This window comes from Mustela lutreola, chromosome 14 (assembly GCF_030435805.1).
Source record: "Mustela lutreola isolate mMusLut2 chromosome 14, mMusLut2.pri, whole genome shotgun sequence".
Taxonomy (NCBI): domain Eukaryota; kingdom Metazoa; phylum Chordata; class Mammalia; order Carnivora; family Mustelidae; genus Mustela; species Mustela lutreola.
In genome coordinates, this window is record NC_081303.1 from 40,028,012 (window position 1) to 40,046,473 (window position 18,462).

The 18,462-nt window shown below is 37.4% G+C and overlaps 1 protein-coding gene across 4 annotated transcripts in view; it reads right to left on the bottom strand.

The window, feature by feature from the left end:
- Window positions 1–6,722: 6,722 nt before the first annotated feature.
- Window positions 6,723–18,462, bottom strand: part of SYT14 (synaptotagmin 14) — a 206,994-nt gene continuing 195,254 nt past the window's right edge. For all 4 annotated transcript variants that reach the window (XM_059146289.1, XM_059146288.1, XM_059146287.1 and 1 more), the window contains one exon: window positions 6,723–17,256. In XM_059146289.1, coding sequence (XP_059002272.1) covers window positions 16,943–17,256 — 314 coding nt within the window. In that variant the 3' untranslated portion in view covers window positions 6,723–16,942. The remainder of the gene's footprint in view (window positions 17,257–18,462) is intronic.

The window sequence follows — 18,462 nt, forward strand, 5'->3', positions numbered from 1 at the left end:
TTTCCCAGTTGATCCCAACCAAAATTGCAACAAAAAAGGGGCACCTGGTTATCTCAGTCAGTTAAGCACCAACTCTTGATTTTGGCTCAAGTTGTGGTATTAGGGTTGTGAGATTGAGCCCCGCATCAAGCTCTGCCCAGAGAGCGGAGCCTGTGTAAGATTCTCTCTCCCTTGCTCTCCCTCCGCCCCTCACACGCTTGCTCTCTCTCTCTCTTTCAAAATAAAATAAAATAAAATAAAATAAAATAAAATAAAATAAAATAAAATAAAATAATATAAAAAACAGGCACATATACTATAGTCAACTCATCTTTGTCAAAGAAGCAAAGGCAATTCAAAGGAGAAAGGATAGTCTTTTCAACAAATGGCAGTGGAATAACTGGACACCCACATGCAAAAAATAAACATTGACATAGACCTTATCTTTCCATTTTTCCTCTCAAAATGGATTATAGACATAAATCCATAAAAAACACAAAACTATAAAACTTCTAGAAGAAAGAAAAGAAAGCAAATAAATGATAGAGATAATAAATGACCCACAATGACAGAGATATGGCCAAAGGACACAGGAGTCAAATGAGAGTGTTCCTAATTGTCAAAGCAGGAATAATATGAACAATGAAATAAATAAAGTAGTATTCACCCAAAGCATAAAATATCTGTGAAGAGCACCTGGGTGGCTCCCTAAGTGGCCAAATCTTGATTTCTGTTTAGGTCAGGATCTCAGGGTTGTGAGATCTTGCCAGGGGTTGGACTCCATGTTCAGTTGGGGCGTCTGCTTCTCCCTCTCCCTTTGCCTCCCCCCGTTCATGTTCTTTCTCTAAAGTAAATAAATAAATAAATACATCTTTAAAAAATCTGTGATAATCAGATTTTTAAAATCAATAGTCCCTATTAATATTAAATAAAGAATTAAATAAATAAATGAGAGAGAAGACAAATCTTCTGTGCTCTGCCCTGCAGAAAGTAGAGCATAGGGATGCCTGGGTGGCTCTGCCAGTTGATCATCTGCCAGAGTCCTGGGATCGCATCCTGCATCAGGCTCCTTGCTCAAGGATGGAGCCTGCTTCTCCCTCTCCCTCGGCCACTCTCCCTGCTTATGCCCCCTCTCCGTCTCTCTGACAAATAAATAAATAAAATCTTAAAAACAAAAAAAGAAAGAGCGTAATTCCGTAAGTGTGGGCACACAGAGATTTCCTTCCAAAGGGTAGAGAATACAAAAGGAAAAAGAAGTAACTTTACGGAGGAGAAATTTGACAACCACCAGCTCAGCCAGGTGATCAAAGATCAAGGTCAACAGTGACGTTGGTAGCATGGACCCCTGATATGACACGTTCTCTCTGTGATTTTCCACACTAAAAGCCATAACCTTAGTTCAATCAAGAGAGAAACATCAGGGGTGCCTGGATTGCTCAGTGGGTTAAGGCCTCTGCCTTTGGCTCAGGTCATGATCCCAGGGTGCTGGGATCAAGCCCCGCATCGGGCTCTCTGCTCAGCGGGGAGCCTGCTTCCCCCTCTCTCTCTGCCTGCCTCTCTGCCTATTTGTGATCTCTGTCAAATATATATAGAAAATCTTTTAAAAAAAAAAGAGAGAGAGAGAGAAAGAAACATCAGATTCCAATAGAGGGACATTCTATAAAATACCTCACCAAATACCCACTAAATTCTCCACACAGCTGTCAAGGTCATCAGAAACAAGGAAGTGAGAACCTGTCAGTTAAGAGGAGACTAAGGAGACAGGCTGACTAAGTGTAATGTGTTATCCTGAAACAGAAAAAGGACATGAAGTAAAAAGTAAGGAAATCTGATTAAATGATGGATTTAGTTAATAACATATCAACATTGGTTTGTTAATTGTAACAAATGTGCCTGACTAATATAATAACTAATATAATAATAAAATGTTAATAACAGAGGAAACTGGATGCAGGGTGGATAGAAACTCTGGAATTATCTCATTTTTCCTGTAAACCTAAACTTGTTCTAAGATAAAGTTTATTTAAAATTAGTAAATTTAAAAATCTTTAATTAAAAAATTAAAATTAAAATTAATAAGTTTAGGGGCACCTGGCTGACCGGCTGGCTTAGTTGGTATGGCATGCTACTCTTGACCTCAGAGTTATGAGTTCAAGCCTCACATTGGGCATGGGGCCTACTTAAAAAAAAGATATTAGAACAAATTTAGTATTAGGTTAATATTGTCTTCCTATTTAAAATTATCTGTCAGGGCATCTGGGTGGCTCAGTTGGTTAAGCGACTGCCTCCGGCTCGGGCCGTGATCCTGGAGTCCTGGGATCGAGTCCCACATCGGACCCCCTGCTCGGCAGGGAGTCTGCTTCTCCCGCTGACCTCTCTCCTCTCATGCTCACTCTCTCTCTCAAATAAATAAAAATAAAAGTCATTTTAAAAAATTTAAAAAATTATCTGTCAGGAATAAAGTTTTTATCAATTAATGAACCAGAAGTCACAGAGGCTATGGAGTTACATAAGTCGAATTTCATGGTTGAACAAGAACTCTTAGCATGTCAGGTGCTATGAAAATATTTAAAAAATATATTTATTTTTCTTGCCTTTGTAAATAATGCACATTAAACATAACTTTTCTTGGGTGACTCTATGCAATTAAAATAAATATCTACCAAAAAAGCAAAAAGCAAAACACCAAAAACACCCCCTTGCCTGAATTTCCCAAAGTCTCAGACTCAGTTGGAAACAGATTCATTACTGTCCGTTATGGGCTAGATACTGTGCATGTAGGTGGGCATGACACAGGTCAATCCATTGAACCATCTGAGAACTCACACGCACAGTCTAGTGAGAGGTGGTGTTACCTCTCAGGTCCTGCGACAGTCATTCCCGTGTCTTGAAGTCCCAAACCCATTCTAGTCTTTACCTCTCTCCTAAATTCTAACGTTTTGCTTCCAAATCATGGACGTTGTCCGCAAAATGTCATTTGAGTTTTGATAACAACCTAGCTTCTTCCCTGGACTCCTTTATGGGGGCCCCATGCCTCACCGACCTGCTCTTTGGAACCATTCTATTCCATTCCATCCTCTCACATGAACTGTACCCCCCTCCCTCCAGCTTAATCAGTCATCACATTCCAGAAATTCTTTCTAGTGTCACAAATCTCATTTTTTAAAGATTTTATTTTTTAAAAGTAATCTACAACCCAACGTGGGGTTTGAACTCACAACCCTGAGATCAAAAGTCACAACTGAACCAGCCAGGTGCCCCTCACAAATCTCACTTGAAAAAAAAATTCTCTACCCACCTAACGTAAGGCTGCTGGTATTATACTTCATATCTAGTTATTTAACATTTTTAAAACACATGGGTTTAAATGAAATAGCTTCCCAATTGACCCTTGGAATGTGAGTGGAAGAGATAGACTTCATTTGTTGTAAGATAAGTAAACAAACCCTTCTTAAACTCACTAATTTAGGGAGTTAAGTCCAAAATCTCTGGACCAGATTCAAGGTTATTTATTTTGAAACAATCTGGCTGTCACCTTGCTTCTCACAGTGCTCCTGGTGTCTTGCCTTAATTCTGCTGAGTGATTTCCTCCTCCCCTTGCTCTGGATTTTGCTAACGTTCTTACTGTTTCACTTCCATCTTTAGGTTTGATGCCTAGGTTTTAGTTGCTTCTCTGAATTTCAACCCATTACCTTGTCTCTTAGCTCAGAGTTAAACTCGTTTCTCTTAGTTTGGTCAAGTTGGGGAGACAAGTATTTTGAATTACTCTAATAACCTTAGAGCTGCTCCTAAAAATAACTTCTTTGGGAAGTAGTAGCAGATCATGTTCCTGGGACCTACCTCATTCTTCGGTTTTGGTCTCCCCCAAATCAGGTGTCAGACCTTGTTCTTCCTCATGCTATGTGGCAGTTTTGTCCTTTTGGCTATAGAGCCACCATGTTTGTCTCAGATGCCAGCTTGGAACCATGAACTTACCTATTGGTGCTATGGCTGGTGCTACAAGCACAAAATAGACCTGAAATCCGTAATAGCTCAAGTACACGGTTTGTTTCTTGCCCACATGACACTTCTTCTACAGAAGAAACTGTGGGCTGGTGGGAAGGTGATGTCCAAGCAGTGATTCCAGGATGTGGGTCCGTTTGTATTGTGGTTCCACCATCCCCTTGGATGCTTGTCATCATCTGTCACCAGCTAATGGGTGGGGAAAGAAACCCTGAAGGAGGCACTTGGCCTAAAGTGAAGCGTCTCTCTTCCACTCATGTTCTAGTTGGTCACATAGCTACAGATATCTGCAGGAAAGGCTGGGAAATGTGGTCTAGCATATGTCCAGGAAGAGGAGAACAGATTTTGTTAAATAGCTTGTATTTCCCTTAAGGAACACAACCTCAAGTCGCATCTGGTCATTGCAATGTTTTCCAAGTCCCATTTCTCTGGTGATGCTCTCTCCTTTCCATCATGTTCAGTGACCTGTAACTTAAAGACAAGTTACCTACTTCCCAACCTCCACCAAATATACAACGTAGAGCAGGAAGTGGCTAAGTACAATCAATAAGGGGAAAGCATGAGAAAAGGGGAAGAATGAAAAACATAACAGCAGTCAGGGATTCACAGTGGGGAAAACACTTACCAGAAAGATGGAGAGAGGGGAGTCAGAGGGAGAGAGAGAGAATCACAAGCAGGCTCCATGCCCAGTGCAGAGCCCAACATGGGCCTTGATCTCACAACTCTGAGATCATGACCTGAGCCGAAATGGAGAGTCAGACGCTTAACTGACTGAGCCCCCCAGGTGTCCCAGCAGAGTTTGGATTTACTCTGGATCTATTCTTGAAGAGAAGCTCCCGTATCCATTATTCTCCATGGCCTACTGCTCTGATCTCTGGGAAGCTTTACCTGCGACGGCTTCATCCGAAACAGGCATTGAAAACTGTTTCCTTCCCGGAGGTTATAGCTTGCTTCATGAGCATGCAAGTTTCCCTGAGGTTGCTCAGAAGTAAGAGGCAACACTTTATTTTTAAAGATTTTATTCATTTTGGAGAAAGAAGGTGAGTGGGAGGGAAAGGGAGACAGAATTTAAAGCAGACTCTGTGCTGAGTGCAGAGCCTGATGCAGGGCTCAATCCCACGACCCAAGATCATGGCCTGAGCCAAAACCAAGAGTTGGCCACTTAACCAACTGTGCCACCCAGGTATCCCAAGAGGCAACACTTTATTTATTTGTTTTTAAAAGGATTTTATTTCTTTATTTGACAGAGAGAGAGAGAGAGAGAGATCAGAAGTAGGCAGAGAGAGGGTGAGGCAGGCTCCCTGCTGAGCAGAGAGCACGATGCTGGGCTCCATCCCAAGACCCTGAGATCATGACCTGAGCCGAAGGCAGAGGCTTAACCCACTGAGCCACCCATGCGCCCCTCAAGAGGCAACACTTTAAATAAATTCTGATATTTGCCATGTGGTGAGTCCCTTTGTTCAGCTGTGCTGTCTTGATGGGCCTTTATTACCGAAGATCCCCATTAAGGGGGTTCATATATGGGGTTCAGAAGCAGGAGATTTTTCAAGCCCTTTAGGCACTTGACCTCTGGGCTCTCTCTAGTCCCTTCAATCTCTTCAGGAAAACCATTTATTTCCTGCCTGAGGTTACTTGTATCTTTGTAGTATTTTTCAGCAGAAAACATCTCGCATACACCATTACTCTGCCTCTTTCATTTCCCCTGAACTATGGGTTCGCAGTCATACCAACCGCCTTTCATGTGTAACAGGCAACTGTCTTATCAAATGTTTTGCCCCTGCGTGACATGGGTTATGGTCGTCAGCCTGCAGTAGCCATTCCCTCACTGCAGGCTGCTTGACTGCTAAAGCCAATGTCATGGACCATGAACACTCGTTCTCACAAGATCCCTGCAAGATCCCAATATTTGTTTTGGCTTCAATTGTTTGTAGTAACAAGTAGACTCTAAAATGGGTAATGGCTCAAATACAATACAGTTTTTCTTCTCGTTTATGTTAGCATCGTAAGGCAAACACAGCTGGTTGTCTCTTTTCTGTGAAGTGACTCAGTGACCCAGAATCTTTCCAACGGGTGGCTCTGCCGTGTCCTTGGCTTTCATTTTCCTCTGTATCCAGCCAGTGGGAAGTGAAAGGAGGCATGGAAAAGGCACATTTATTTCTTAAAAAGCCTCTTCAAAATTGGTGTGCGTCATGTCTGCTCGTATTCCACTGGCTAGAACTCAGTCATATGGGCATTCCGAAGGGAGGCCAAGAAACATAGAGGACACAAGAAAGGAAAACATGGATTTTGGTAAAGAGTGGGCAGTTTCTATCACAGAGTGAAAGGATGGCTTGGAAAATTTTCCCGTAGATATGTTTTCCTTATGTCAACTTAGTATATGCCTTCATTTTCCACCTCTAATGAATATAAGTGTATGAGATTCTTACATCATTTGTCCCCGTTTATTTAGCATTTAATTACATAGAAACATTTAGTGCATTATTTTTGTAATTGATTGAAAAGTACTAATTAAACAATTTTTCATATATTTCCTGAGAACTTTAATTTTTAAATCGAGAATTACTTTATTTTCAAATGGGAAACATTATGGAATATTTTGAAAATCTACGGAAAAAAACCCTGATTTAAATATTTTGCATACTGGAGATCAAAGGTTACAATCAATTTGCAATGAAAACAATCGAGTATATATTATGTATATATATATATAGAATATGGTATTCTAAATACATCCACAACAATAAAAACATAAATTAATGATTTTCTAGTTAGAATGCAGGTGTGTGTATTTTCTGCTGGAAATTTCACTTTATATCAATTGCAATTCTGTGACAGACAATCACTTATTTTTGGAGTAAATGAATAAGGAAGTCTATTATTTTTGCTTCTTTAACCTTAAATGTCTTAATAGTGGAAACTTAACCTTTTTGGGGGAGTCAGGGGAGGGATGAATTCAGCCGCAAATACTGGGAAGGGATACAATTTCCTTAAACTTAGTTGGAGATTAAATTATGAACCCATTTAGTTTAAGCAAAATTGTTTCACATTTTGTGTTTCAGTAGAGGTAGCCCTACTGAAATTTAATTTTAATGAAAAGAATTAAGCCAGAGAAATCAAGCATTGGTGTTTTACTCTTTAAAAAAGTTAACTAAAGAAGGCTTCTGGTTAGCTTATGGAACTGAAGATTCGAAGACAATCAGAGATTAGATAGTATAGTAGCAACTTTAATTTCTGTCAATTTTAGAGCACCAAAAGTTGAAATTCTTTTCAATATGGAAAACAGTACTTGTAAAGTCTGTTTTTTAAAAATTTTTGTTGTTGGACATAAAATGGACAGGGAAATAAAATATGAAAAATATATCTAAACTCAAGGTCTTTGGGAAATAATATTATAAATGCCTAATAAGGAAGGATTGGAAATCAACAAACTGCTATTGCCAAATACAGAATGATTTTGTTAAGTAGAATGACGATACCGATATGAATTAGGACACATTCCCAGTAAGCTAGGCTTGTTTCAGCTCGAGATACTGAAATCACTGTGAAGCTAGTTTCCTTCTTGACTTATTTGTGAACTTTAAAGGCGATGATTTTAAAATGTTTAAATTTGCTGTAGTCTGTTTTCTTTGGAGGTCACATTTGACTTAGAATTAAAGAAAATAAAATAACCCAAACATTGTGATAGCAATATTTTACAGCATGCTGAAACGCAATCCTTTTAAACCTGATATCTTAACAACATTTCCATGTCTCAATCCAATATTTGCTTATGCAATCGACATTATATTGGGCAAGGAACACATCTACACTTGTCAAGGATAAGAATTTGGGCTGATTTTTGTGTATCCTCATCTGAGAAGATGGAGGCTTACCCATTCAAGTGAATGCTAAAGCGTGAGGAGATTTTTGACAGAAAGGTGAAGAAAAGAAAACTTTTAACCCACACAAAAATTTATTCTCTGGAAAATCAAACTGCCATTAAAATCTCCTTGGATTAATAATTTTAACAGTTCTTATATTGTTTACAGAGAGGTCAGCGATTTTTTATGTAATACAATTATACAAAAGGAAAAATGCACCGAGACAATCGGTGTATAGATAGTAGAAAAGTAGATAGGAGAATAAAATGCCACATATAGCACATTTTCAATTACATGAAAATGATTAGATATATGCTCATTCTATAAAATAGGTCGTTTCACACACGCATCTGTTTATATTTTTGACCCCAAACACAAATGAATATGTGACGATAGTACAACACTGTTGATAAACATAAAGACATTTATATATATTAATAAGATCCATTAATGGTGTAGAGTCACTAGAAAATATGTTGGAGACAATTGAAGACCAAGGGAAATGTTAATCAGCAGTGCATTTTCTTCAGGTTGTTTAATAGAGTTTTGCTCACAGAGCATTTAAACTTCATCACACTGTTATATCCATTATTAGAAAAATAAGTAAGAAAGCTCTGTAGAAACTATACTATTAAGGAAGTCTTTTTGCCTCCAAAAAAAAAGAAAGAAAGAAAGAAAAAGGAAAGAAAAGAAAGAAGAAAATAGGAAGAAAGGAAAGAAGCAAAGTAAGGGGATATTCAACATAAGATTCCACTAATTGAGTTTTCCATAAAAATTACATTATTTTGAGAAATAAAACACAATGTAAGAATATTGAGCAGTGGTGAGCATCATGAGTTTTAGAAAAAAAATAGATCTTAACATTTATCAAGAACCTTAAAGCTCATACAATTGGTTCTTCCTCAAGACTAACTGAACTGAAAAGGAACATTGATAACACTTTCTTGTTTCAAAATTCTAATAAAAACCCAGCAAAAGTCTGGCTGTCCTCTCTACTACAGTTTTAAAGATTCCTCAAAATTGTTGCCACTATATTTTCACCACAAAACCAGAAATCATCTAATTAAAATTATGCAGAAACATTATAAATTAATTTTGTAATGCAAGCTACTATTGGAAACTTTCTCAAGTAAATTTAAAGTAATATTTATAATTGCAAAATACTGTTAGAAGTGTCACCATTATATTCTAGCTGTGCTTCAAATAATTGTTTAAATATACTTAAGTACTAAATGAGCTGATTAATAGGCAAAAGCTACTCTGGTTTCCCCTCACAAAACAAATGTGACATAATCACAGAATGTTGTAAATGTTCTCAGTATTTGTCCAGAAGGACCCCCCAAAGAAAAACAAATGCCATCTGCCCCTCCCTCCCAACACAAGCCTTCCTATGACTCTATGGTCTTTACTTCAGTTTCCCTTTTCTGAAATCCTGCCCAGTTAGGTCAACATTTGACATTTTTAAAACCATTGCTTTTTAAGACTTCCTCACAAAATTAGAAGGAAGGAAAGAAAGAAAGAAAGAAAGAAAGAAAGAAAGAAAGAGAGAGAAGATACCCAAAAGGAGGGAATTTAGGATAGGACGTAACGTCCTAAAATCTCACTTCTGGGAAGTTGGTTTCTACTCTGTTATGACTAGAATCACCTGTAGGTATTTGGGTTAAAGTCCCATGCCAGGGCTCTAAGATACTGTTCCGTTAGGCTTTCGGGGTTCTTTCTTCCTATTGGTGCTCATGTAAGTCCTCCCATCCGCCTTAGTGAAAGTTAGGAAAAGGATCATTGTGGAGGACCTACCCTCAGGGTTGAAAAGGTTCGGTTGTTACTGGAAACAATATGTGCGGAGGAGCTGAGTACACTCAGAAACTGACAGATGAAGGGCTGGTAAGAGGCTCACAACCATCCCCCTTCAGCCAGATGTGAGGCAAGACAATCAGTCTCAGAGATATGGGGAAATTCCTACTTTCTCATTAAGCAAAATAGTTGCATTTAATATTAACTGCACTGGATGTTAACTAGCTAGAATTTAAATAAAAATTTCAAGAAAAAATAATATTATCTCCTTAGATTTATGGAAATAAGCATTCTAGCAATATCTGAATATAGAAACAAACTTCAGAAAATTATTGTTTTGGTGTATAATGGAGTATTATAGTTCATCTATTGGGTATTCATTTTTAAAAACAATTTGTCAGGTGGGAGATCACATGTTAAAGGTATAAACAGAAAGGTAGTAAGGGTGTTCTTTTTAAGGCAGCCTTGAATATTTAAGAGACAAGCTCAAGCATCAAATACTAATTAGAATAATAAAGAAAAAGGTGAAGATGGAAAGTATACTAGTAGGGCAATGGAAGATACAGACTGACAAACTGACATGGAAATAATACCAAATATCTTGCAAAACGACTGCCACAGCAGTGACTTTGTTTGCAGTTATTTAGGAATTTTTATGTGCTAAGGGTGGAGATTCTATAATACAAGTATGCCAAACTTGCGTTAGATTCATACTCGTTTCCTTCTCCGCTCCCGACCCCCACGACATTCCCAGTAGCGGAGGGAAGCACAGCGCTGATCACCAGAGTGACCAAGACCTCCAGTGAGGAAGGAGCGCCATGCTTTGCTCCCTCTAGTGGTGGGGAAAACCCGACTGGTCCTCCCACTGTCTGGTCCATGTGATGAAGGGGGGAAAAAAAAGTCAGGGTCTCACTTTTCAGTAGATCTCATTCGGCTTTGATGAACTGCGGTATTTGGTGTGAGTGCGCATGGATGCGAATGGGCAAAAGGGCAGGGAGGAAGAGAGAAGAAAGGGTTGTAAAGAGACACGCATCTGTCTACATAGGGACAAAAAAGAGCAAGCAAGACTCCTTTTTGATATGGGACTCATAATTCCAGTCCATCCCACACTTTCACGTTAAACTTGCATCAACCAGGTCTCGGGTTATAACCAGAGCAAATACAACGATATAGCAGCAGTTGTTCCAAAACAGCCAGTTTCACACCAGAGCACTCCCAGTATTCAAATAACCGCCCTTTTCAGTGGGTTAATCACAGATCTTTGTCGGGGGAGAAAGATGTTTCCAAATGTAAAATCTATCCATGTGAAGTATTCCACAAGAGGAGGTAGGTCTACGTTTTAAATGAGGGGAGAAGGAAACCCCGATGAACTCCACACAGAATATTTATTCTTAGAGAAAGAGGAAGGCCTGAGCCTGCTATATTAATTTGCTCTTTGAAATAAAAGATCCTTAGAGCAGAAAGAACCAAGGAAATAGAGATCAGAGAAGAAGGGATAGGAATGTGTGGCTAGTGAGGAAGCCAAGAATGAAGTTCATGTGATGAGAGTGAAGACAGAGAAGCCACAGACCATGAAGCCCAAAGGCAACAAACGTACTACAACAGGAATGGAAAATGCCACCATCTGCAGCTGTCACTACAAACTTACCTACAAGGCAGCCCAACTCCACCAAGAATACAGACAGACAGACAGACACTCAGCGAATAGCTCCTCAGACTCTCTCTCTGACTCCTATTTATCACTGTAAGGACAGCTTACAGGGGGGCTATGTGAGCCATAAACCAAAGCACTTTTCAGGAATCATAAGACCAACATAACAGTATTTATTATACCAGGGAACACTGAAAACGTTATGTTGGATGAGAATATAGAGGAACTCATAATTAAATATCACTTTTAATGTTTTTTTTTAAACATTTTCCTTTTTAAGAAAGCACAAATAAAAGATCAATAGCACTAATGCCAGTCATAATCTCACTCTTATTTATCACTCTTATAAATTTAATCTATGGACACTGAAACAATGCTATCAGTATTGAGCTCAATATTCTATACCGGGGTATCTCACACAGAATCTCCTGGAAAGCTTAATAAAATGTAGATTTGTGGACTCCACTCCAGACCAAATGAAACAAACATCTCTGGAGGCGGGGCTTTGGAATACAAATTAAGTTCTCGAAATAATTCTTCAACACCATAGTTTGGGACATACTACATTTGCTTCAAATTTTGAAAATATATTCCTTGTGTCTGTTCTTTAAGATCCAACTCAAGGGTAACCTTCTCCAGAAGATTATTCTGATCCCAAGTTTTACTCTACTAAATGCCTATCTTTCTTTGGCTGTCTCCCCACCTTAGAATGCAAGCTCCATGAGAGCAGAAAGACTTTGTCTCTCTCATACACTACCTCTGCATCTGTAGCACTTGGAACAATACATGACACATAGTAGGTGTCCTTATAAATATACAAAGTAAAGGAGTAAATAAATCCATGCATTACATAAGAGTCATAAAATTAAGACCTATATAACAGTATTATTGACTTCTTCTATAAGAAATTTAGTTTGATTCGGTACTTATTATATGCCTACTATGAGCAAGGGGTACATAAAGATAGCAAGACAAGGCATTTACTGCTATTAAGGAAGAAAGAAATCCATGTAATCCAGTTAAGCCTTAATAAAAGATATGTAAGAAACATAAATTACAAGAAGAGCACAGAGGAAGACAGGGTCATTTCTCTCACCACTGAAAGGGGCAAGATACCTGCTAAAGGATACAAGATACGTCCTTCATAGAAAGGTGATCAGATACACTTAAAATACCTTGGATTCCCAGAAGTAGTAGACAGGGAGCAGAATATATTGTTTAGCATATTTTCAGAATGTAAGTATAGGCTACATTTGTAGAGTAAATTAGTCTCCAAGTCTCTGGAAATCAAAAGTCATCTACAGAGTATTACACAGAAGTACCACTTGTGTCCTGGGGCAGGGAGGAAGGGAGATCTCTGATCTCATTTTCTTCTTTGTCTTGTTTCTCTTTCCCAAGATCTGATTTTTCTTTCTCTTGTCTAGTTCTGCCATCCCATTAAGGTGGGTGGAATTACTGGTAAGTAACAATGTTGTCCTGTTTTTCTTGCAACTGGTACAGACGGGTTCAATTGCAATGTGCGTAGTATAGGCGTTAGAGTAATTTATACCTAGGTTCTAATCTTAGCTCTACTATTTACTTACTGGATGACCTTAAGACAAGTCTGCTTAACCCCTATGTGGTAGTTTCTTCATCATAAAATTTGTAAAGATTATTTGCTTCACAGCGTTATTGTGAGAATCAAAATAATAAATTATTATGGTAGACCTTAATAAATTATAGCAGTTACCATCATTACTATTATACATTTTTTTGTGGGCACAGATGATGTTTTAGAAGTTAATTTAAAAACTGTTTCATTGTGTATTTAACTTTCTGCTCAACGTTGAGTTCCGCCGGTGGGGATAATGATCGCTACCTCCAGTGCAGGCTGGAGTGCAGGGTGAACTGGGGGGTGGTGAATGGAGAAACACAAGAAGTAAAACTTCTGGATGGTAACAATCAGTGTGAAATAATGTAATGACCATTGATGAGAAAAATCTACGAATCAGCCATCTAGTCCATGTAGGCAAATGGCAATTTTAGGCCAGTGGATTTGTGTTATTTCTTTTTATGTCAGGAAAAAAATTTGTTGGTGATTACTTTTCTTACTTCATCTGAATCTTCAAATAGCCTCTCAGTTCACTTGAAGAGCTGTTTGTCTTAACACCCTCAATTCTATGACCTCTTATCCTTCGGATGCTGTCTTACCTTGCAATCATGGATTGTGCTTCTGATTCACTTGCTAAGTAAATGAAAATAATGACGGTATATCAAGAAAATGATTTAACATGTAGCCCTGGGCATTGATTTGCACGAGGCTGGATGAAACCACCCTACCAGGCCCTACACTTAAACATGTGTGTACTAATCGAGGTAGCTTCAATATTTTCTTACTGGTTTTTCCTTTTTAAAATTGTAGTTTGACTGATTATTTTTGTCACTAAATACATTACAGAGAATACACAGAATGCACAGTAAGAAGACAAATAAATGGATTTCACACAAAATGTGGATAGTACAGAAGACACGAGAGTATAGAAGAAAGCCTCTGAAAGGTAAGATGATATTTTACTAAACAAATTCTTTTCTGATTTGAAATACACTTTGTTTCCCGGGCAGTAATAAACAACTACATTTTGCAGCTCATTTGGGAGACAGATAAAGCCTGTAATTCCAGGCTCAGGAGCTCCCATGAATGCCAGTCAATTGCCATATTCAGACTATCTTATTTTATTATAAAACTTAGGGGACTTTAAGAGAAGAACAAGAAAGTGGGTTGTCTTTCTCAAGTTTCTGAGACAGCACCTGCTGCCCACCAGTGGGCCCCTATTTGCTGCAAATTGCTGAGATATAGGATTTTGCCTTTATGCTTTCATGCAAATTTAAGCACACAAAAGAGCAGTAGTACTGTCTTGTACATTAGATTCAGTAGAGTGAAGTGGGTCTCTTGAGACCTATTTAATTTCTTCTAAAAGAATAGACAAATTTGGGGGAGTAATTACTCTAAGTTGTGTCAATCCACAAGATAAAAAGATACATATTTTTCTGTGTGTGGAGGAGAATGGTAGCAAATAGCACCCAAAACCAAATATAATTTTTAGTAAATATATACAGGAGAAAAATAATTCATAAACTTGATAAATGGTTCTCTAATTAGTTATCTGAAAAAGCCAGGGCACCTTCACCTTTACGTGTGTGTGTGCGTGCGTAGGCATGTGTGTGTATACAGATATGCATACACATAAATTCTTAATCTTTGAGAACTTGGCAGCTGGGGTGGAGGTAGGGTCCTTCTTGAAAACCTTTAAATATTTTGATTAATTTTTAAACCATATTGGATTTGATATCTATACCAGATAACCTCATAGTGATGTACCAAAGCACACACAGTTCTGGGCAAAGTCTGAAGAAAGCCAGATTTATCAAATAACAGCGAGTTAGGTCCTTTCATCACCGAAGGAGAAAGCACTACATTGGTCTCATGATGTGACTATTGATTAGTCTTTGTTACAGCTACGAATAAGACTAACTCTTTCCATTAGGAAGATCCCAGTTCCTAGCAATGCAGTCAGTTGTTTCAAAGCCAGTAAAGACCCTTGTTGCCTCAAATGCTTAAATCCAATTTCTCACGAAGGTCTACAACCCACCTTCAAATCTCTTTCCATACTGTCGCTGAAAATAATGTATATGAGATATTTCACTATTTGATGCACATTCTAGCTTTATAACTTAACTAATTTATAAAAAAAACCTTGGAAAAAGCTCATGAGTGTAACAATCAAAGAATGGGTTTTTCTCTTTCATGTAACTCTGTAACACACATTCTTAAACCTCATGCCACCCAATATAGCATCTGTAGGTTATCTTATAATTTGTGTATATGAGTGCATAGAGCTGCCATTTTTTAAACGAAAAAATTTTAGTTCACGGTCTTTTTGGATTTCTTTTAAGGCCTTTCAGTAGAGCCAAGCTGAAGTAATAATGTCTATGCATGGTTTTGTTATCATGGTAATAACAAGTCCTTGCTTACAATAATATATAGTGCTTAGTTGGGACTAGGAATAATGGTATGCTGCTTTTTAGTAACTGGTAAATAGTATGTTTTTGTCTAGTTTAATTAGAAATTAAAAAGCGAAGAAAGAAAGTATTTTTCATATATACAAAACATTCTATTTAATAAAGTATTATGCAAAAAATTATATACTGGGTAAGAAGCAAAATTAAAAAGAAAACAGCTTATAATATTCCTGATTAATAAGAGTTCCTAAATATAAAAACAACAAATGAAAATGCCTTGCCATTTAAAAAAATTAGCACATTATACAACTTTTACATACTTCAGAGGAAATAAAGATCTTGTGACACTGTTCTGAGGAATCTTTACATTTATAAAAATCGAAGGCCTAATTTTGCAAATACAACTTTCAAGCTGTATGAGCAAATGTAACTTACATGAAAGGCACAGGATGACGTCACGTTGAAGAACGGATCTGTAAGTTTCATAAAATCTAGTCACAGGTCACTAGAAATTTCATAAGGAATCTCAGAACTGTTTTTAACGTGATGTTTTGATTCAAACTGAGAACTGGAGAGTCTTTAGATCACAAGTACAAATTGAAGTAAGACTGAAGAAGATTTAGAGAGAACAGTTTCTTATCAGAACACTACCTGCTTTATGCAGTGTTGGTCACTCCATTCTCAGAGCAGATAATTAACATTTTCTTTAACTTGAGCTGTTTTCAATTTTCAACAGCTTATCTATTATATTTTTTTAGTTTGTAAAAAATGTATTTTCACACTACTACAATTTTAAAGAGTCAATTGTTGAAAGAAATTTTAAAGTAAAGTCCTGCTCTATTAGCTTCCTACATTGGAATACAAGAATACAGGAAGTGCTTTCAACAGAAAGTTACGTGGTTCTACAGTACAACCTGTCTAAAAGACTTGCAAGGGACCAGTCCAGTGACTGGGTCTCTTTGGATCAGGCGAAAGCAGAGGCAAATGAAGAAATGAGATTTTTTTTTTAAATAAATATTAAAAAAATTACTTTATGAAAATGAACACTTGCTTGCACTTGAAATTGAGTGCCATTGAGAAGAACTGAGGCACAATGAAACTAAGTGCACAAAGGGAAAATATCTGAAATAAAACAATTTTCTGTGTAATTGAAACCCTTTACCATTAGATGTGCCTCATGATTGAGCTGGACATGTACTTTTTCAGATTAAGAAACATTTCCAACACTAGGGATGAGCCAGTCAAAATATGTGTTTCCTGGTTAATATTTAGGGTAATCCTAAAAGTGTTGCAACTAAAAATTCTGATTTAAAGAAAAAAAAAATCACAGTTTTTATTATTTTTTTTTCCATGAAATTACTGACTCTTTTGCTAAAGTAAACTTAACTTTAAACCAAAAGCCCGTTCTTAAAGCTCTGGAGGACTGTTAACAATGATGATGCAAGTGTCTCATTTCCCCAAGAAGCTCTACCAGAGACACATCGTTTCTTCATTGATGTCAGTGTTAGATGCTCTTTCCACAGACCTTAAAGCATTCGGGTAGAATGGTGAGGATGACGCTTCAGAGAATAGCTCTTCTAATGGTGACTAGGTAAAAATAGCAATGCTGCAATCAGAGATAATGCTGCCTCGGATTGTAATTGCTCAGTTATCCTATTCATCATGACTCTAGTAACGCATGCCATCTACACACTTGCTGTCCTTTCGACTCTTTCATTTCAGTCCAGTGATTGAGCTCCTCTTCTCCAGAGCTGTTGAGACCTAAAGAAATCCAGCCTATCATCTCTTTCCTTTTCATGCTGCGTTTGTTATACACAGACAGTATGAGTGTCACATCAGAAAGTTGAAATAGGGCCACTTGAAAAACAAAAGTTTCCTTGTATACTGGATTAGGCTGCCCTCTGCGGATGGAAGTCTTGCATTTGGACATCTCTTGACCCATGGAATTCAGGAGAGTTAATTTGACATACGTATCTACAGGAAAAAAAGAACAACATACCACAGATATCATTTTAAACAAACTCAAAACACCTTTCCTGTGACATCTGCTGAGAACACTGAGTCTTTATAAGGATATGGTGTATACCATGTTTAATGGAAATTCAGTGAATTCCATTTTGATGTAGATGCTTATAAAATGTGACAAGGACAGAGAATGCAAATCTTTTGTGGGTCACAACATCTCAACCTCACTATTTCTATGTCATAGTTAGAATTTAAAGGTATACCTCATAATCCTTCCTCCACACCCTCCCACCCCCAATCCTTGACCTCCCACTACCACCCCTGCCCAACCCCATTCCCAATTAGCTTCACTAAGCAGGACACCATAGCATTAATAAACACTTAGCAAGCTCAATTAGCCACAACACTGTAAAGCATTCCACTGTGTTTTCAGAGAAAAAGAATAAACAAACAAATAGAAATGAAGGCAAATGGTAAAGAGGAAAAGAAGACAAGAATGCAAAGATGACATCAAAACAGCTTAGGATGAAATGTCAAAAAAATCTCTGCATGGATGTGGTTTTTAAATATATTTTAAAAACATCTGAAAGGGCCAAAATGAAGCCAAATGCATTAAGGGCTCAAAGTTTAGCAAATCAAGTAAAACTTTCTCCGGGTTTCATGCAAGAATACATTTAATGTGCTTTTTGGATTGTTAAAATAAATACTACAGGATTCTTTTTTGGCAGAATTTAATGTGAAATTTAAAGTATGGTATTCTTAACTGTTTTCATGAATTACAAAAAAAATTGATGTAATGTTTAGTGTACAAAGTGAAACATAATAGTTCATTGCCTGATTATTTTGGAGATAAACCCTCTCTTCAAACATCTGTGTTTTCAGGTTCTTTAGACTCATGCAAATGATCTTCAGCACGGTGATCCATCATGTGTACTTCATATTAAAATTTCAATTAATTTTAATGAAAATCGCAATATTTCTTATGAAATATCTATTGTATGAATCAAAATATAGTACATGAAAAATAAAACCTTTAATTTAAAAAGTTTTGCTTATTTTTACATACTCTGAATACCATCATCCATAATCAGAGATAAATTCTAAGTTAGTTTTATTTAAAGTACCACAGATAATAAATGTGCATTTTTTTTGGAAACCAACATGGTGGACAGCTTCACTGCTGGCAAGTTTTAGGGTATTTTGTTTTTGCATGAA